Source organism: Epinephelus lanceolatus, chromosome 16, assembly GCF_041903045.1.
Source record: "Epinephelus lanceolatus isolate andai-2023 chromosome 16, ASM4190304v1, whole genome shotgun sequence".
Classification (NCBI taxonomy): Eukaryota; Metazoa; Chordata; class Actinopteri; order Perciformes; family Serranidae; genus Epinephelus; species Epinephelus lanceolatus.
In genome coordinates, this window is record NC_135749.1 from 15,123,076 (window position 1) to 15,143,592 (window position 20,517).

At 42.3% G+C, this 20,517-nt stretch overlaps 2 protein-coding genes across 4 annotated transcripts; one reads left to right on the forward strand and one right to left on the reverse strand.

Annotated features, from left to right (window-relative positions):
- Positions 1-1,373: 1,373 nt before the first annotated feature.
- Positions 1,374-14,448, forward strand: wipf3 (WAS/WASL interacting protein family member 3). Of its 3 annotated transcripts, none has more exons than XM_033637680.2 (8): positions 1,374-1,648; positions 4,386-4,489; positions 5,981-6,122; positions 7,401-7,562; positions 9,294-10,013; positions 11,559-11,696; positions 12,921-13,022; positions 13,110-14,448. In XM_033637680.2, exons 2-8 carry the CDS (start codon positions 4,403-4,405, stop codon positions 13,148-13,150), a joined length of 1,392 nt encoding a protein of 463 aa, XP_033493571.2. In that variant the 5' UTR covers positions 1,374-1,648; positions 4,386-4,402; the 3' UTR covers positions 13,151-14,448. The 3 variants fall into 3 exon arrangements, with proteins under 3 accessions (XP_033493571.2, XP_033493568.2, XP_033493569.2); XM_033637677.2 differs by having other exon boundaries at positions 1,375-1,648; positions 12,918-13,022; XM_033637678.2 differs by lacking the exon at positions 1,374-1,648 and having other exon boundaries at positions 1,678-4,489; positions 12,918-13,022.
- On the reverse strand, positions 14,435-20,501 carry LOC117263411 (peptidyl-prolyl cis-trans isomerase FKBP14-like). Its single transcript, XM_033636721.2, has 4 exons — positions 20,200-20,501; positions 18,024-18,175; positions 17,377-17,504; positions 14,435-16,190 (listed from the first exon to the last, which is right to left on the reverse strand). The coding sequence occupies exons 1-4, from the start codon at positions 20,391-20,393 to the stop codon at positions 16,032-16,034; spliced, it is 633 nt and encodes a 210-aa protein (XP_033492612.1). The 5' UTR covers positions 20,394-20,501; the 3' UTR covers positions 14,435-16,031.
- Between the last annotated feature and the right edge of the window lie 16 nt (positions 20,502-20,517).

Below are 20,517 nucleotides of genomic sequence, written 5' to 3' on the forward strand. Positions count from 1 at the left end.
CAGCTCAGAGGCCCAAAGTTTCAGGGAACCCCATGCCCATCACTTGCAAAATGTCAAATGTAAATTAACACGTAGCGACCAGAAAGAGACTTGGAACAACCACAAAGAGACATTTAAAAAAAACAAAACATACAGAGATGCCAAGAAACTACAAAGAGACACAAAATAATTACAAAAATGGGCAAAACAATCACAAAGAGACACAAAATGGCTACAGAGAGACACAAAACAATCACAAGGAAACACAAAATGGTTCCAAAGGGAGACAAAACAATCACAAGGAAACACAAAATGGCTCCAAAGAGAGACAAAACAATCACAAAGAGACACAAATGGCTACAAAGAGACATAAACAATGACAAGGAGATGCAAAATGGCTACAATGAGACAGAACAATCACAAAGAGACACAAAACAACCACAAAGAGACACAAAACAACCACAAAGAGACACAGATTGCTACAAATAGACACAAAACAATCACAAGGAGATGCAAAATGGCTACGAGACACAAAACAATCACAAGGAGATGCAAAATGACACAAGGAAAAACGAAATACAAAGGAACGACTACAAAGGAACACAAAACAACCAAAAAAATCAGTCACAAAACGATTCCAGAGACACAAAAATAAAATAAAAAAACTAGAAAAAAGATGCAAAGCAATCACAAGAAGACATAAAAAAACCCACAAAGAGTCACAAAATGGCTACAAAGTGACCCAGAACAACCACAAGAAAGCACAAAATGGCTACAGAGACACACAACAACCACAAGGAGACAAATGGCACAAGGAAACACAAAACTGAAAAAAAAAACAAAACAAGAAAAAAAGAAAAGAGCAACCATAATAACAAGGAGAAGCAAACCCCCTACAAAGTGTGTCTTGTGTGTAGGACAGGTGGTGGGGCCCTTTACACAGCTGTGCCCAGGGGCTCATTGTCTCATAATCCGCCCATGCCGCTACTCAGTAAGTGAAACAATTAATTTGATATGGACACATTTGAAAAAAAATGACTTGTATTGTCATATTTTTAACACGAGGGGGCGAAAATGTGCCACCATACAGCTGCAAACAGAAATGAATGGCACTAAAATATACTGAGGTGAAAAACAAACGACACCCAGTCAGATCATGTTTTAGAAAAGTCAGTGGTGCAGACTTCTTCACCCCTTAGTTTGAACAGGTTCTCATGCCTACATAATGTTAATTTTATTCCACACATGCGCAATTCAAGGTGAGGGAAAGTTTCTTGGCAACTTCAGCAAGAACTGAGGCGACGACACGGAGCCAAGTGCCCCCCCCCCTCTCTCCCCATTGGTCCCGTGCTGAGTGTGGGGCGGTAAGGTGTGGCCTTGCACCGTGTCGCCTCCTGCAGTGCGCTCACACGGGAATAAACACCCAGAAAGGAACCATTGTGCACGACCACCGTCAGCCAGCGTCTGCAGTTTGGCGTCAAATGAAAAGTTTCTTGAACTTTTTGAAGCTCCATAAGTTTTAGTCACTGGCAGCCCAAACACTGAATAACTGGTGTCCTCATTGGACTATAAATAACGCTACAGGGAGCGCACCATGAGGCCAGTGTGCTGTGGTCCGTCTCACTGAAGCTTGCTCTGCAAACAGGTGAATTTTGGATATTTCGTGAAGGTAAGACAACACTGCCATCTATTATTAATGCACACAATGTGTGACAGGTGGTTTTTCTTATTCATATCAAAATGTGCAAAACAAGAAGTGTTTACAGAAGATGAGCTGAGTGTTTGTTACTGTCTCTTCAATGGCATGGCGCATCAGCTGTACCTGACTCTTCAAGGCTTTGCTGTTTTGGTGGATAGGTTTTCAAGGTGCATTTTATTCAGGCACTCTATATTAAAGGACAAAAAGCTATCACTTGTAAATTCGTTTCACAAAAGTTACAGATTCATTCATTCTCAGTTAAAGTTAAATATATGGTGAAAGATGATGATAAGGATGATTGTTTTAACACTTGTGTTTTGCAGACATTGGCTTTACTTCCTCATTGTTTGAGGTCCCACAGATCCACTGCTGTATGTGTTTAAAAAAAATCAATATCAACCTTTTTTCCCTTTAAAGGGACAGTTTACCCCCAACTTAAAGAATGCACATTTTTTCTCTTACCTGTAGTGCTACTTATCAGTCTAGATTGTTTTGGTTTCAGTTGCCAAGTATTAGAGATATCGATCATAGAGATGTTTGCCCTCTGTCGAATATAATGGAACTAGATGGCACTCGGTTTGTGGAGGTCTTTGCTGAAATCATGACCCTGTTACTCAAGATAATTGACAGACCTTGCTGTGAGCAGTTTCATTTAGGAACTGTTTTCTTTACCGAGTAGGGCTGCAACAATTAGTCAACTAATCGATGACTAATCGACTATGAAAATAATTGGTGACTATTTTAGTAGTCGACTAATTGGTTTGAGTCATTTTTCATAGAAAAGTACTATAAAAGTACCCCAAAATACTCTTATTGGAGCCTCTTACATTCATATATTGGCATAATTTTGGGGTTTGGGAGAGACAGACCGACATTTTTTAACATTTTAACACATTTTTCGATAAAATGATTAGTTGACTAATCAAAGAAATAATCGACAGATTAGTCGACAATGAAAATAATCGTTAGTTGCAGCCCTATTACCAAGCTACACCCAAAAATTGGATCATCCCACAGAAGGATGGAGAGTCTCCTGCTGGCACAAGCTTGAGCGTTTCGTCCACGAGTAGATGCACTCTTCCTTCTGATGATGTGGTTGGTGGGTGTAGTTTGGTAGAAAGAAAAAAAGTTCCTACATCAAACTGATAAATTGTACTTTTTGGCTCTTTCAGCACCTCAAACTGAGAGGCGTCCAGTCCCACTTTGTAAGAGAGAAGGCAGACATTTATGGCCAATAGCTCATCAAAACAATCTAGATTGATAAATAGCACCACAGGTAAGAGGAAATATATGTAGTTTGGATTTTGGCGTGAACAGTCCCTTTAAAATATTTCTTTTTGCACATTTATTGAAAGTGGAAAAAATACAGAAATTAATGTCAGCACACAACAATGATTTACAGCTGGAGTCTGTCTCTAAAACGCTAAACAGAACATTAAAGTGACACCTGCTTCATTGATTCATACAATAGAGATTCAGCACTATGTTGTATCCTCAGGTCAGTTAGGACAGCCTCAGCTTGGGCTCCAGGTTCTCTGTCTTTTTACATGTCTTTCACATTGAAAAATTAGAAATCACTAGTTAAAGCTGCAGCAGCTGCCACTTCCAGCTGCTTGTGTGTGTTTGTGTCATTAGATCTTCTTTGCTTCAGGAAGAACAAGACGTACAACAGGTCAAAGGAAAACAGCTGGTGTGAGAGGTGCATTTCCTCTCAGTGTCCCACCTGTTCTTTTAGAGCTCAGCTAACCAGTGTCCAGCTTTGCCCCCTTTAAAGTCCTACACTAGTGTCACAGAGGCTGCTTGACACAGATATGGAGATAGAAATAGCAACGGAGGACAGGCTGCCAGTTGCATAGACGGGAATTGCACACACACACACACACACACACACACACACACACACACAGACAAGACAAGAGGGACAGATACAGATTCAACAAACACAGTTTCTGTTCTGTTTTATTAAATTTCTCAGGAGGAGCATGTGCAGATTCCACAGAGAATCTAATGTGCACAAACGTCGGGCTGTTTTGAGTTCTTCTCAGCCATGCAAGACAGCTCCTGAAGAATTTATGATGTCAAGAAAGTTATGTGGAGGTCTCAGTGACTGTTGCTGTGGATCATTTACTAGCTGAGTTGTCATTAATGTGGAGATTGACAAACGGTGATATGATCTCGGGCATGAGCTGTTCCTGGAAAGTTGCTCTCGGCCACTATCACTTATCAAAGTGATACACGAACCAGTTGCTCTTGATAATAGAACCACAAGACATCCTGTACAGAAAGAACAATGAGTGAGCATGCTGTAACATTTTCCTGAGAAGTTTCCTGACTGTATTTTCCATTCACTTACTGCAGTGAGGGCCAATGGTCACTGAGCGGCTGAGGGGCAGGGGTCTATTACTTTTCACACAACACTGTCCGTTGTTCCTCTCCTAAAGTCCCTGCCACAGGGCAGTGTGGGAAGAAGAGGAGGACAGGGGCGGGGTGTGTGTGTGTGTGTGTGTCAGATTTCTCTAGAGAGGATGGAGCGCTCTCTGTTTCCTGTTTTGCGCTGTATACTGGTGAAAGCTCTTCCTGTTCAGTAAAGAGGGTAGGAGGTCATCCAAAGTGCCCCTGTACACAGTAGCAGCTTCTGACTGTGGACAGTGGCTGCAGTGCATGAACAGGATGGCGATTGTGTTTGTTTCTGCATTGCCTTCCGCAGGTATCTGAGGCCTCAGCATGCCAGTGCCCCCTCCTCCCCCTCCGCCTCCCCTGGCTCCCCCTCCACCACCGCCGCCACCGCCGCCAAGCTCTGCCCTGCCACAGGTAAGACTGTCATTCTCTAACTCTCTCTCATGCAATTGTAAACACTCACTTGTGTCCTTCTCACTGACCATCAACCATCACCTGTAGGTTATTTGCATTATTGATTAAGGTAATACACACACACGCAGAGTAAGGCAGACAGCAGACTCTCAGTAGCAGCAGAGTGTTATGTTTCCACATCAGGCGCTCAGTGTCCTCATGTTAAATGAGTTGCGGCTGCCAGCAAACAAGGCCACGCTGCAGAGACACAGTTTAGCAGCTTCAGAACACATCAATAAACTGAAGTCACAGTGTTTCTCATCTCTCTATGAACCCATTAAAACAATTAAACATGATCTTCTCCCTTCTTGTTCCTTTTCTGCTTCCCTCACATTTAACGTCTACCTCTTCTCCCTCTCTTAACCCTTTGCTGAATGCTTTCACTGCACCCTCTTGCTGTTTTTGTCAGCAGAGGTGATTCTGAGTGGATGGGGATAGTGCCATATTATTTTCTCACCCACCTCTTTCTGTGAAAGATGACATCAAATAAAACCTAAAAGTCTTGAAAACACTGTTAGTAGGGCTGCAACTGATGATTCTAGCCTGGCCTGGAAGCCGGAAACAGAGCTCTGCAGCCGTTCCGTTGGTTTCTTAGTGAGCCAAAAACCATCTCTGGAGCAGTAGCTAACCCTAACAGTGATCTCACAAAACACCCTTTTAGCCATAGCTCAAGAAATCATACGTTAATTATGACAAAATTCAACAGAGATACCTACAGTAATAGAGTAAAATCATGAAGTGATGACATTTCATATCCAAAAAGTTAAGCTACACTGTGACATCACAATGTTCTGCAAAAACACTTTTTCTGGCCGTTAATCAACGTCATAACTCAGGAACAGAAGTGGGGACATTTGGACACTAATCTTGGGTGTTCACCTTGAAACTGTGTTGATTGTACGCATCGTCTGTGCTGCCGGGTTGAAGATGTGTGTGAAGCATCCATGTTTTGGAATTTGTAACAGAGTCAAATGTTGTGGCTACAACTTTGTGTTCTGTCCAGGTCCTCTTGTAGTTCAAGCTCATTGGTTTTGAAGATTTTGAGCTTCAAGTGATTGTTGTTGCACCATGATGAAGCTCTCTTATCAGTCCTCTGTACTCCTCTGTAGAAATAGTCTTTAAGTGGAGACAGCGTGTTTCTCACTGGAATCATGTCAGTATAGTAATAACTTCAATTTCACAAATATGCACTTAATACCTTTAATTAAATTCCTTCAAAGTCTTCAAGATATATTTGAGTCTGGACAGACATGAATGTAAACTGCAACTTGACTTGTTGGTGGAGGCCTGCAACCATGATTTGATAATTCTAGTTTGCTCTATAAAAGCCGTTATTAATTGATGATCAAAATAGTCTGTATTATTAGTATCCTGACCCTTAAGACAGAACACATTTACAGCAAAACACTGGTCACTGTTGCATAAAGGCTCTGTTTTGTCTCTGTGTGACAGTGTCCGTCGGAGCCTCCTAAGCTCCAGTCTGGTGGAGGAGGAGGAGGAGGTGGAAGGAATGCCCTGCTGGCCGACATCCAGAAGGGAGCCAGACTGAAGAAAGTCACACAGGTCAACGACCGCAGTGCCCCCATCGTTGATAGTAAGAGCAACATCCTTACCATACTACCAGTGGACACACACTGTCTATGTTAAGACACTAAATGGTGCTCGCATGCATCTGTTGACTAAATCAAGTAATTCTCCCAGTGGAGCTTAGAGGAAGGGAGTTTAAATTAGTTGTGTGTTGAGATGCCACTGTGTGTGTGATGTATTAATTAAAAACAGAGTGGGAACAACAAGAGGGGAGAGGGTAGTGTGTGTAGTTCATTGGGAGTGTGTTAGTTCTCTTTGAGCTATATTTGAGAATAGACACACACATATACACACACACACATCAAGTGCACACTTCAGGAAGGAATGCCCTACAGCAGATAAGGATGCAGACACAGTAGGAAACTACTATGTACAATAGAGAAGACATACATTGTATCCACAGTAGTCTATACCACCAGTTTTATAGAAGAGACTGGAAGGTTCTTTGGTATACCACATGTTTAATTTGTTGATTTGTTTTTTGTCTTTACATATACATATATTTTGTCTTTACATCTATACAATAGAGGGCGTTAGCATTCTTTCGATAATGGCTTTAAAATGAAATATCGTAGCAGAGTTTGCATGTTCTCCCTGTGTCAGCGTGGGTTTTCTCCAGGTACTCCGGCAATGCAGGTGAATTGGTAACTCTAAATTGTCCGTAGGTGTGAATGTGAGCGTGAATGGTTGTCTGTCTCTGTGTGTCAGCCATGTGATAGTCTGGTGACCTGTCCAGGGTGTACCCCGCCTCTCGCCCAATGTCAACTGGGATAGACTCCAGCCCCCCCAGTGACCCCAAACAGGATAAGCGGTTATGGTAAATGAATGAATGAATTAGTGAATGTCAATATAACCACCAGCGTTTATGTGTTCCATCACAGTGTAGTCATATAATTTAGTTCACAGCTCAAATAACGTGTTATAGTGTGCAGTTCCCCCCACCAGTAAATAGTATCTTACCGTAGCGTCGTCAGTGATGTGTGGCGCCAGGCCAGCTGAAACAGACCGGTCTGTTGTGTGAAAAGGTGTGTAGTTGGCCCTCGGGGAGATCAGTTGATTTGGGTGGTGCAAAATTTACTCATGTCCCTGCTTGAACTGTTGCATCTTCATGTTGTCCATTTATGATTAAGAGTAAAATTCCCAGGATTATAAAACCCACTGAGCACATATAAGACCACATAAAGCAATAAACTTACGTGTGATGAACTAATTTGTTAAAGAACAGGTAATGAATATATTATGAGCACTAATGTAATTGTTATTAATTATTTGTGTTGTTCCCCAGAGCCCAAGGTGGGCACTGGAGATGTATCCAGCAGTGTTGGTGCTTCTCAGGGCTCATCAGGAGGGATGGCACCTGCGGGGCCCCCTTTGGGTGGGCTCTTTGCTGGAGGGTTCCCCACTCTCAGGCCTATAGGACAAAGAGATGTAGTAGGCAAGACTCCAGGTTGGTGCAAAATGTCTTGCACTTACTAAATCTATTTATTATTACATATGTACAGTACAGACCAAAAGTTTGGACACACCTTCTCATTCAATGTGTTTTCTTTATTTTCATGACTATTTACATTGTAGATTCTCACTGAAGGCATCAAAACTATGAATGAACACATGTGGAGTTATGTACTTAACAAAAAAAGGTGAAATAACTGAAAACATGTTTTATATTCTAGTTTCTTCAAAATAGCCACCCTTTGCTCTGATTACTGCTTTGCACACTCTTGGCATTCTCTCCATGAGCTTCAAGAGGTAGTCACCTGAAATGGTTTGCACTTCACAGGTGTGCCTTATCAGGGTTAATTAGTGGAATTTCTTGCTTTATCAATGGGGTTGGGACCATCAGTTGTGTTGTGCAGAAGTCAGGTTAATACACAGCCGACAGCCCTATTGGACAACTGTTAAAATTCATATTATGGCAAGAACCAATCAGCTAACTAAAGAAAAACGAGTGGCCATCATTACTTTAAGAAATGAAGGGCAGTCAGTCCAGAAAATTGCAAAAACTTTAAATGTGTCCCCAAGTGGAGTCGCAAAAACCATCAAGCGCTACAACGAAACTGGCACACATGAGGACCGACCCAGGAAAGGAAGACCAAGAGTCACCTCTGCTTCTGAGGATAAGTTCATCCGAGTCACCAGCCTCAGAATCGCAAGTTAAAAGCAGCTCAGATCAGAGACCAGATGAATGCCACACAGAGTTCTAGCAGCAGACCCATCTCTAGAACAACTGTTAAGAGGAGACTGCGCCAATCAGGCCTTCATGGTCAAATAGCTGCTAGGAAACCACTGCTAAGGAGAGGCAACAAGCAGAAGAGATTTGTTTGGGCCAAGAAACACAAGGAATGGACATTAGACCAGTGGAAATCTGTGCTTTGGTCTGATGAGTCCAAATTTGAGATCTTTGGTTCCAACCGCCGTGTCTTTGTGAGACGCAGAAAAGGTGAACGGATGGATTCCACATGCCTGGTTCCCACTGTGAAGCATGGAGGAGGAGGTGTGATGGTGTGGGGGTGTTTTGCTGGTGACACTGTTGGGGATTTATTCAAAATTGAAGGCACACTGAACCAGCATGGCTACCACAGCATCCTGCAGCGACATGTCATCCCATACGGTTTGCGTTTAGTTGGATGATCATTTATTTTTCAACAGGACAATGACCCCAAACACACCTCCAGGCTGTGTAAGGGCTATTTGACCAAGAAGGAGAGTGATGGAGTGCTGCGGCAGATGACCTGGCCTCCACAGTCACCGGACCTGAACCCAATCGAGATGGTTTGGGGTGAGCTGGACCGCAGAGTGAAGGCAAAGGGGCCAACAAGTGCTAAACACCTCTGGGAACTCCTTCAAGACTGTTGGAAAACCATTTCAGGTGACTACCTCTTGAAGCTCATGGAGAGAATGCCAAGAGTGTGCAAAGCAGTAATCAGAGCAAAGGGTGGCTATTTTGAAGAAACTAGAATATAAAACATGTTTTCAGTTATTTTACCTTTTTTTGTTAAGTACATAAGTCCACGTGTTCATTCATAGTTTTGATGCCTTCAGTGAGAATCTACAATGTAAATAGTCATGAAAATAAAGAAAACGCATTGAATGAGAAGGTGTGTCCAAACTTTTGGCCTGTACTGTATGTACCGTTTAAATGACGCCTTCCCTCACCTCTTGTGTGTGTGTGTTTCAGTGTCACGGTCAAGCTCCTCAGCCTCCCTGAAGCCTCAGTGGAACGCCCCCACCCCAGCAGACATGAGCAGCGTCTCCGAACCTCACAGGACGTTGGAGCTCCGAAGCTCCGTCCATCGTCAACTGGCTCCCTCGTCCTCTGCTCCTCCCTCCCCATCGCACAGCAGCAGACACTTACCTCCTTTCCCTACCTCCTCTCCCCCTCCCCCTCCACCTCCACCGGCTCCACCCTCTGCCCTCCCCCCGCCTCCCCCACCCCAAGCCTTCCAGGACCGGCCGGCTAATAAGCCACCGCCTCTCCCCTCCTGCCCTCCTCCTCCCCCTCCATCTCAGGTCACAAAGCCCACCTGGCTCCCCATCCAGCACTCCTACCACACCACCATCTCCCAGCCTTCTACTCCTCCTCCTCCACCTCCTCCTCCACCTTTCCAACCTCCCTCTGCTGTTCCAGGGGACCGCTCCTCAGGGTGCTTCTATCCTCCACCCCCAGTCCATTCTGAGCCTTCCAGGTTCCCCATCCTGCGAGACAGCCCACTGGGACCTCCTCCTCCACCTCCTCCCCCACCCCTCCCGGCTTCTTTCACCCCCAGTTGCCCATCCACCCTACCTCCTCCACCACCCAAGGTGGCTGCAGTGCCCTCGCCGACCATGCGCTCTTTGCCTCCCTCGTACCCCTGCAATGCTCCCACCAGACGGCCACCTGCTGTACCCAGAAGTGCAGGTAGGTGGACAGCAAGATGGGGATCTGTCTTTTTTTGGCACATGGGAGAAGTTTACCTTGAAGTCATCTGTTTATTTTAACCCAAACCATCATTTCCCCCCTAATTCTTAACTAAGAAATCCCTTTCTGGCAAAAAGCCTTCTAGGCAAGCTTCTCCAAACAGCTCTTTTTTTCTTACCAGTGACTTCTCTGTTGATAGTAAATGGAGAGCTGTTATAAGGTAGATTAAATAAACCCTATTGTCATAATTTATTACAAGGCAGTGGTTTTAGGAGATGATTTTCACCCATTTTCAGACACAATGTACAGCCATAAGCATCACTGGTAAGATGGAGCCAACCAAGACTCTATACTCTATTGGATGAAGAGCATGAGGGGAATCGATCAGTCAAGGCAATTGATTTCTTTTTTCAACTAATTTACAAGTTAGAGGAAGGCATCCTAAAGGCACAGACACCCCAACCCTTCTTAAGAGAACTAGCAGCGACGAGAGCCCCGTGCCGCGTCGCCTCTTGTCGCTGTGTCTCGGCCTAAAAGTTGCACATGAACACCCCAAACTGACGGCCAACAAACACATACGTTCTGTGCCTGTGTAAGAGGACATATCCCTCCATACCAGCAGATGGCAGTCGTCTGTAATCGTCATTCAAAAAGGGAAACCGGAAGAATGTCTTCATGCTAGTTAGCCAGTTTTGCATGATCCAGTGTTGAAAGAACAAAGCATATTTCTCATGTGCCAGTGAACAATAACACAAACCAATATAAAATGTTTCTGCTAAAGAACTCAGTGGCTGAAGAAAAACAATCTTACCTCGTATAACAAGCGTGTTTTGACATCACTCCCTTTTCACTTTAGCTGTTTGTTTACGTTCCTCACCTCTGTTTCTCTTCTCGTGCGCTGAGCTCAACTGCCAATCAGAATGAATGAATCCGCAGAACAAAGGCCAACTAGCGCTTGTGGGACACATCGCACCGACGAGGGCTGCAGATGCTCATCAATGGCCCAGCTTTGACTGACAACCGACTATTGGCTTGGTGTATCAGGGCCTTTAAACAGTAATTAACAACCTGAGGTTTTTGGGAAATTTACAAGCAGGGGAGTATTATGAGATAATGGACCCCTGGGCACAGACATGCAGTAGCCCCAACACCTCTCCTACATAGGAATACACAACTGTTCATATAGAATGTAACTATATGACTCAGCAACATATTTATGGGGGAAAAACACCAGTAAAAATATTTGTAGTAACTGTTAGTTGTGCGTTTGAAACTTGTCTGAAACTTCCAAACAAGTAGGGGTTGTAACCTGTGACAGCTGTTGCAGCTGGTAATTAAAGCCAACAGGGTGGTTGTTATGTGACTTTTTAGTTTCTTTCTTTCAGTGTTTTTTTCTCTCAGAGAAAAAATAGGAATACGATCTTACTGTCTCAGTTATTATCATAGAAGTACTAGTTGAATTTGGATGTGTTTTTAATGTAGTAGATTTTATTGCTAATGTCTGACACCCCTCTGACTCCTCCTCTCTGTCACCCATTGCAACAGGAGTGGGTCGCCTAGCTCCTCCTCCAGCTCCCCCGGCACGTTCCCCCTCTACTGAGCTGTCCAGCCGCATTCCTCCCCCTCCACCACCACCTCCTCTGCCGCCATCAAGTCTCAGGAATGGACACCTGCACAGCCTGGGTGAGTGTGTCATATTATTACATCTCTGACATTTTAAAATACATTTGAGGCCTTTAGTGGATTTTATTATCCAGAGTGACTTGAAATGAGAGCAGTGCTGCATTTCATTTTATTACATAATATTTATTTAATTTATTCAAATATCCCTTTTTTTCAAGTTTAAATATTTTCACTTTATTGTTTTATTTTCTCACAGCAGTTTTTATTATTTTGGAATATATTTTTATGTGTTATTTTATTTTATGGGCATTCTATTCATGTTCTTGATTGATTATGATAGTACCACAGTAATTAACTATGATTATTTGGTTATCAAAGTGAAAGTACTATAGAGGGAAGGAGACTAGAGACGGGCTGTTTTTATGGCCCTGACACACCAAGCTGGCTGTCGGTTAAATGTTGGGCTATTGGTAAACATCTGTCGCCCTCATTTTTGCAGTTCGTCCTGCACTATTGGCACTAGGCGTCCCTTGTCACCTGTTATTTTTGGCCAATTCAGCACATTTAATTGGTGTGGGACCCAGCAGAGCTCATCGGTGAGAGAAATCACTCTGATTGGAAGTTGAGCTCAGTGCATAAGGACAGAAACAGAAGTGAGGAAAGTAAACAAATGACAAACATTGAGAGGTTATCAGATCAAAACAAACTTGTTATTTATGGTAAAATTATTTTTCTAGCCATGTAGCTCTTGAGCAGAAACCGTTCATAATTGTGTGAGTTTTTGTTGACTAGAGCACAATAAATGTCATTTGTACTTACCCCATCGGATTGTGTTGTTAATGTGCCGCTAATCAGCATCTTGAATCCATCCTGTCGGTCTTGTGGTTTCGTTTTTTGAATGACGAATACAGACTACTGCCTCCTGCTGATATGGAGAATTATTTCCTCTCAGGCAGGTGCTTAACGTATACCTGAGTTAGCTGTTGGATATAGTCTTTGCGGTGTGTTCATGGGCAACTTTTCACCAAGACACAGGCGACACAACAGTCAGCCTTCATCGCCACTAGTTCTTTATGGCCAGGCACATCAAACTGACATCAAAGAAAGGCTCCAAGGGCCAACTGTGCAGGACACACCATAAAAACTGGGGCGGCAGATGCTCACCGATTGCCCAACATTGACTGAGGGCCGACTGGAAGTAAAACTTGAACCACCTTGTATTTGAAAATAGGGACAAAATGGCAGCCTTTAATTGCATCTTTACTGTACGTCTGCTTTTAGCAGATGACTTTGAATCCAAGTTCCAGTTCCACCCCGTAGAGGACTTCCCCCCTCCGGAAGAATTCAAGCCTTTCCCTCGGATCTACCCCAGCAAAGAAAACAGAGGTAACGCCACAGTGGACTTATTCCTCAACAATGCCCATCACTTCAGTATCATCTGCTGAGCTTTCCTCCTCTTTCTTCCTCTTACAGTGAACCCCAAACCACCTGGGATTAGGACACACCTCAGATGAGTCAAGGCCTCACCCTGTTCTTCACCGCCCCCCCCCCAACACACACATATCAGACAGTCCTCAGACAGACTCAGTCCTCCTCCTCATGACAATAACATAACTGCCATGGACGTGTTTGGATGCAGGCTCTGTGTGTGTGTGTTGTTTGTGTTGAGTGTATTTGTGTGTGTGCGTGTATATGTGAGTGTCAAACAGGGTCCCGCCTTATACTGACTATGTGACCTCCGACCTTTTCCAGTGTGGAATGTTTTGAATGTTTGTGAGGAGGAGGGCTCTCCCTACTCATACTCATAAGTTACATACAGACTATACACACACACACACACACACACACTCTCTCTCTCCAGGGACAGTGTCTACCAGCAGCTATATTTATCATGACTCGTGACACAGTTTGTGAGCATTTCAGGATCTACATACAGGACAGAATATCTTAATCTGATGTCATGATCTGTTCCTTGATACAGTAGCACTTTTAAAGTCGGCATTTAACCCAGAAATGTTCTTAAACACACAGATAAGACAGTAAAGCTTTTATTAAAGACAGTTTATGCAAGACTGAGGTCCTAAGAAGTTCAGTAGGTAACTTTTGTCATAATAACTTTTTGTCATATTTGCTGAAACTGGCACTATATCCTGACGGTAGTATATGAGAGAGATTATCTATAAGAAAAAAAAGGGTTCCTCTGACTCCTCCTAGTGTTCCTAATGACCTCAGTTTTGGTTTTGTATCTGTCTCATGTACTACTGTCAGGGTATAGTGACAGTTTCAGCAAAGATGCAGAGATGGGACAGTTTTTTTTTCCTACTGTAGCTTTACGTGCTTGTAATGTTCTCCCTTAACGGTTTGTTCAAGCAGGACAATCCTCTCAAGATCTGTTTTTCTTTCTTATGGGAATTCAGCGACCTATATAGCCACTGTTAGCAGGAGACTATGTAAACCTCATACAACTCAATGTGAAAACAGACTTTACTGCAGGATGTGCTAACCTTGGGGGTTCATAAATCCTTGTACAGTACATATAGTGGTGCTCTCCAGTGTTTATGTAATTATTTTTGTATGTTGAAAATGCATCCATATAAGTGTAGAAGAGAACATACTAACATTTTACAAATTATGGGAATGTGTCTAAGTTACACTGTTATGAATAGATAATGAATGAATGAGGTGTAGTGTTTCCTCTCTCACTGTATTAACCAATACTAACACCTGTGAAGACAGTGCCACCTGCTGGTTCAATGTGTAAAGTATTACAAGGTGTGACCACCAAATAAACCACAGTATTTTGTTCTAAAAAGTTGACTTTATTCCTCACACTGGTTGTAAAATACAACATTAAAAATCAGCCTTAACCAGAACACTCATTTGCATACAGAGTTTAGTCTTGATATGTTTACATTAAAAGCACACCGACGCTGTGGAAACTGGACAGTCTAGATTCTAGTCGGCACCGTGGGAACATTTTCTGGTTGAAGACTTGTGTGTGTAACAACTCAAAACAGCTTCCAGCAATTTGCTAAAAGTAGGGTACATTTTAATGTGCGCTTTAGAAATCAGAATGACATTGTATGTTGCAGAACAGGGCTGAACAATACATCTTTTCAGCTCTGACATTGCAGTGTGCGTGCTTTTCTCACAGTAGTCTTCACATGTCAAACACGTCTACAATAACATCAATGCTGGCTGCGTTCCATTTAGGTGTGCCAGTGCCAGGTCCTGAGTATTGTGTATACTGGCTTACTGGGAGCACTTAGAGAAAATGAAATGAAGCGGGTATGTTCTTGGTTACACCTGCTTTTCCTGCTGTGTTAAGTCAACATGTCTGCCATGAAACACTGATGATCACTGATGTCCTGTAAAAATACCCATTTAACTGCTTTATAGAAAATGAAAAATAAGTTAACATTTTTGTGACATTACAAACATCTAGTGTGTAGGATTTGGGGGATATATTAGCAGGAATGGAATATAATAAGTATGTTTTCATTGCTGTATAATCACCTGAAAAGAATGAGCCGTTTATACCTACATAGGGAGCGGGTCCTTGTCCACGGAGATTGCCATGTTGCACCTCCATGTTTCTACAGTTGCCCAGAATGGACAAACCAAACACTGGCTCTAGATAGGGCTATTCATGGTTATGCAATTTTGGGTTGGCCTTCGTAGTTAGCAGCCCCTACGCAACAAGCAGCATTGGAAAAACACTGCCTTCTTTAGTGTTTTTACCGGTTTATATCACCGATTCTGTTTGTTTTGGAGAGGAAGAGACCTCTAATCTGGCTCATGGTAAAGACCTCCTGAATGTCTGAATCAAAAAGGGGCAAGTGGGCCATCTGCCACATTCTTAACTTGGTAGAAAAAACACTGATGTGTAATAGGAAACTGTTTTATTCCGTTTGTTTCTGAGAGGACAAGACTTCTGAGGGTAACTCCGCTCCTAAAAACCTCCTGGATGACAAACGGTGAAGGATTTCTAACAAGGCAAAGGTTCACTTCTACTCCTTCAGGTGCAGTCTACAAAACTCACCGATATATTCCACTAAATCCCCCTACATCGCACACACTGGACATCTAAATGCACACAGTTTGCTCCGTGTCTATTACCTCTGATATGTTGTGACACATTTGGTGATAACTGCATAACAATTGAATTCTAAAAAAATATATGCAGCTAGTATGCAAGACAGAGTGGAATGGGCTCAAAGATCACTGCACAGCTTCACACACAGGAGGAGTTAGCATGTCACACACCAGACAAACACAATGCTTCTATAAAAGTGAAATACTTGTATGCCGAAAATAAAACTCTGCACCAAAGTATTTCCAATACAAATCAATGAACACTGGATGAGCGAGTGGTTTGTGGGAATGGGAGAGAATTTAAAGTTCATCGTGTTTGTAAGTAAACTCTCGTGAAGATATGAAGCCATCTTTGTTCTTATCCTCTTTGGCAAAGATGTTCTCCACCATGTTCTCATGTAGAGTGTCGTTGGGTGGGTAGCCATGACGCTCAAACTCTTTCCTCAGATACTCCTTCACCTGGTAGATCAAATAAGAGCAGGATGATTAATGAGAGGAAAAAACTAAAGCTCTTGTGTACTGTGTGGAGACATATAAACACATCTGACTGATATCGTTACAATACAGAATTAATAAAATCTAAAATCAGATACTGCTGTCGTTGCATTTGGTAAACTAGATAAAAAAGATATGCAATTATCAAATTGGCAGTACGACTCTTTTCAACGACAGTTTGGTCCAAATTCATGTATAAATGATGTTTATATAATATATAAACATACTTAGTATGTACTGTACAATACACCTGCACAGTACTTGTATTTTCTTTTTAATTTTACTTATGCTTCTTTATCTTATTTCTGACCTTTAAGAATAAGATCATTTTGGTTTAACCAGAAACAGCACTGAAATCTCCATCACCAAACCCACCAGACTCCATTTAAATAAACCTTAATTTAAGTGTGTATAAAGCCAGTATATTTCACATCATACTGGGTTAATTAAGGATTTATTTCAACCAGTCCAGAGTTGGTGATTGTTGGAACAATGGAAAGACAAACTAAGATGGTTTTTATGAGTTTTATTTTGTTTCTGTTGACTTTGAATGATCATATGATTACTGTTTTTTTGTTAATTGAGTCTGGTGGGACTGGTGATAGGGAGTTCAGGGCTGTTTCTGGTTATTTTAAGGGCCCTTACTCTTCAACAAAAATGTCTATATCTGTAAGGATCCTTTCCAAGATGTTTTCAGACACTTCACACCTTTGCTGCACGTATGCGGACAGTGCAAACATGCCCCAATGGTTACACTGTCGCCTGCTCCTCCATTGTCATCTACAGTGGTCCTGCTCAATACTGGACCAGTTTCAAAAAAATGGGAAAATAAAAACAGCAAATTTGATTTGTTTAACCTTTCTTTCTAGTTGGTGAAGGGCCACACGCACTGTGACTGACTTATTTATAATAGTGGTAAATCTGAGGGGTCATGAGGTGATCAACCAGTTAGAAAAGAGAAAGGAAATAAGAGACCTTTACCTCTGTTAGACTCTAAAAACTGTTGACATAACACAATCTAAGAAGTGAACCATTGCCACTGGTTCGCTCTACAAGGTCATACATCAAAAAGGTTGTTGATTGGTGTATCAGAGATGGTGGTAGCTAATTCATCTACTTCAAGTCAAGTGTTTGAGATCCCTGTGCGTACCTCCTGCCTGGAGAGCCTCCAGTCATCGTTGAGATCCATCTCCTGGAAGGATTCATGTGACCTCGGTCCATTTCTGATCTCAAGCACCTCGATGACGAAGGTCAGTGTGCTTTCAGGTGGGATCTTACCTGATCAGGCAACAGCACAGGGCAAGAGGTCAGCTAAAACTGAGACTGGCTATCATTACCTGAGGTTTCTGTAAGCATGCTTGGTTAGTGCTGCGATATGTCACCCTTTGTGCGTGAATGCAATAAGACAGTGTCAGTTAAATTGTGAGTAAACAAGTTTGAAAACATGCTGAAAGTGTTAATGAGAGGCAAACTCAGGTTGTATTATTAGTCAGATCGAGTAGTTCAGGTTGTTGTTTTCATGGCAAAGGTTAGTGATGCACAGAAGAGATAGATATTATTAGTTAGGGTGGTGTGTGCTTACCAGGACAAAGCATAGTATTGTTCACATGCTCCAGAAAAAGTGGACTAATACTGCTGAATGAAACCTTCATTCAGTACAGGAGTCCTAGAGAGCCATTCGAAACAAGACAGACAAATATAATATACACACATGCATATAGGACAATACACATTCTCTTTATAAATACATAGCATCATGCAATGAAACTTGCATGCATACAGACAAAGCCACATTACCGCTTCCTTCCTTCCCATAGGCCAGAGCCGGAGGTACGACAAGTCTCCTCTTCTCTCCAGAGCACATGTCCTGCAGGCCTTTATCCCAGCCTTTGATTACTTCTTTGATGCCCAGTGTGAACCACATTGGCTGCCTGTCACCTTCGGCTCGACTGGTGGACAGACACAGACACAGAGTGGAATGTTAAAGGGCTGAAAAAGGACAGACTGTGAGGAGGTGTGACCCCTACAGAGGGTACAGGTAGTACTGGTGGAAATTAGACTTAACACCCCTTTGTTCCTGGGTGTTCTCTGGCTATAATTTCAAAACTACGCAATGCAAATAATTTGTAATTATTATTTTAAATTTTTTCGCAGCACTAGAAAATGTTTAAAGTTAAATGTTGTTCAGGCTTAAAACATCACCCTGTGATTTTATGGGACTGTTTCCTGACAGAAATGTGTCATTTTTTACTGTATTATCATCATTTATATTTTTATTGTTATTATTATTATTATAATTATAGGTCAGTGAGTTCTGATATTAATTTCACCCTGAGGAAAAATGAATAAGGTGAGAAATATCAAGAATTATTACTGATAATTTTCTCACGTTGCTGATGTTAAATCTCAAAAATTACATATTATCTCACTCAAATCACAACAACTCATATTTCCTCACTTACCACTTCCGTCTTTCCAGCCAATCAGTTCTATATGTCAAAGTTTTGAGACATACAGTATTTTGGACATCTGCTGCTTGTATTTTATTGATGGTGCTTTGAAGAACCAGTGTGTTGGATTTAGTGGCATCTAGTGGTGACACTGCAGATTGCAACCAACTGGTAAACCCTACCTTTCCAAACCCAAGAACCTATGGCGGCCTTCACTTCAACGTAAAAACACAAAAGGCCTTCTCTTGAGTCATTGTTTGGTTTGTCCATTCTGAGCTACTGTAGCCTGCTTGACCTCTGACCCAACAGTGACGTTGAGGTGTGCTGGAGTCTGTATCTATGCATCACTGCAGCAAGTAAGGATACGACCACTGGAAGTCAGCAAAGACAAGATACTAAGGGTTAAGTTACTCTGTATAGAATTGAAAGGGGAAATATGAAAGCCAACAGTGTCCACTACGGTAATTCCCAGTAAACATGACTGTCAACAGCTTTCATTGGCACTTTCAGAAAACGGAGAGAAAATTCTTGATGAACTGAAGTCATAACCGACCCATCTGTTTACAAACTCAACTCCTGCAGTATGATCTAGTCTCATTTATCCAGTCGTATGCTTGAAAAAAACAGCAGGCCTAATTTATCTTGCTGGAGCACATCAATTGATAGTTTGTCTGTGATATTGCGTGACTTTGGTAAATCCGAACTGACCCTTTAAAACACCAAAGTCACACTATAACACGAACAAACTAACTGATCGAGGCAGTTGTAGACCAGCAGCTCCTGTGTTCAGCAAGGTAAAATTACTGTTTTTGTCAATGAAGCCTGGTTTTGAAGAGAGCAAGGAAAAAGTTTGATTTGCATTCAGTTCCCCTTCGGAGAGGGCTGTCAGTTTGGGAAGTAATGAGCATACAAGATTAGACTGCATGAGTTGTGTGAGAGGTTGTAAACTGATGTTTTGATATAGTTTTACTGATGTTAAACGTGGCTGCCGAGGACTTCAATTCATCAAGAATTTTCTCAGTTTTTGGATTCTTTGTTCAACATGGAGACATGCATGAATAACAAAGTTTGCCTCATGAATTCAACGTAACATGGGGTGAGTCATTGACATACAAATGGTCATTTGGGGGGTGAAATATTCCTTTAACAAGGATACAGATAATTCTCTTCACCGCCATTGTTATGGGTTGAATGTCTCCAAACTTTAGGACAAACCAAACCACTAGAGGTCAGAAATAAAATATGTATTCTTGTAATCTGGTTGAACTGAGCCTTTAAAATGTTTTATCACGTGATCCTGATAGGCTGAGGCGTCACCAAGAAGATTAAACTCGCGTGCACCTGGAATGTGGAATGGAAGTTTATGCTATATATCAAACTTAATGAGTAGATGCAGCAAATGTCCTCCACTAAACGCAGTTAGAGGACTTCTCAGCCTCACAGCAGCTACTTAGCTTCAAACTCACATTAAGAGCAGCAGTATTATGGGACAGTAAGACCGTCGTGTTCATCATGAAACATACCTGTTGTGAAACATGGTCCCATTCTCAAAGTATCCCTCATGGTGCACGAGCAGGATGTCTCCATACTTTGATTTTCGGTGACACAGAAAAGGTCTGTGCATAACTTCTATGTTCACCTCAGCTTCAGGCAGCTTCCCCCCGCTGACAGACACCAGCAGGGAGGAGCAGAGCCAGCTCAGCACGGTCAGCAGCATGCTGCAACACTCAGACCCTCCGAAGAATCAACAGGATACAAGAGATGAACTAAAATGTTTGAAGAACAAGCAGTTGTGCATGCAGCTGGTCCTCTACGTGGCAGTGACGTTTCATCATACATGT

Coding starts and splice junctions, on each gene's coding strand:
- wipf3 (XM_033637677.2), top strand. CDS start 4,403: ATGCCAGTGCCCCCTCCTCCCCCTCCGCCTCCCCTGGCTCCCCCTCCA. Junction 6,123..7,400: donor CAGTGCCCCCATCGTTGATA/GTAAGAGCAACA, acceptor GTTGTTCCCCAG/AGCCCAAGGTGGGCACTGGA. Junction 13,023..13,109: donor CCCCAGCAAAGAAAACAGAG/GTAACGCCACAG, acceptor TTCCTCTTACAG/TGAACCCCAAACCACCTGGG.
- LOC117263411 (XM_033636721.2), bottom strand. CDS start 20,393: ATGCTGCTGACCGTGCTGAGCTGGCTCTGCTCCTCCCTGCTGGTGTCT. Junction 17,505..18,023: donor CTATGGGAAGGAAGGAAGCG/GTAATGTGGCTT, acceptor TTGCCTGATCAG/GTAAGATCCCACCTGAAAGC. Junction 16,191..17,376: donor GGAGGCTCTCCAGGCAGGAG/GTACGCACAGGG, acceptor TTGATCTACCAG/GTGAAGGAGTATCTGAGGAA.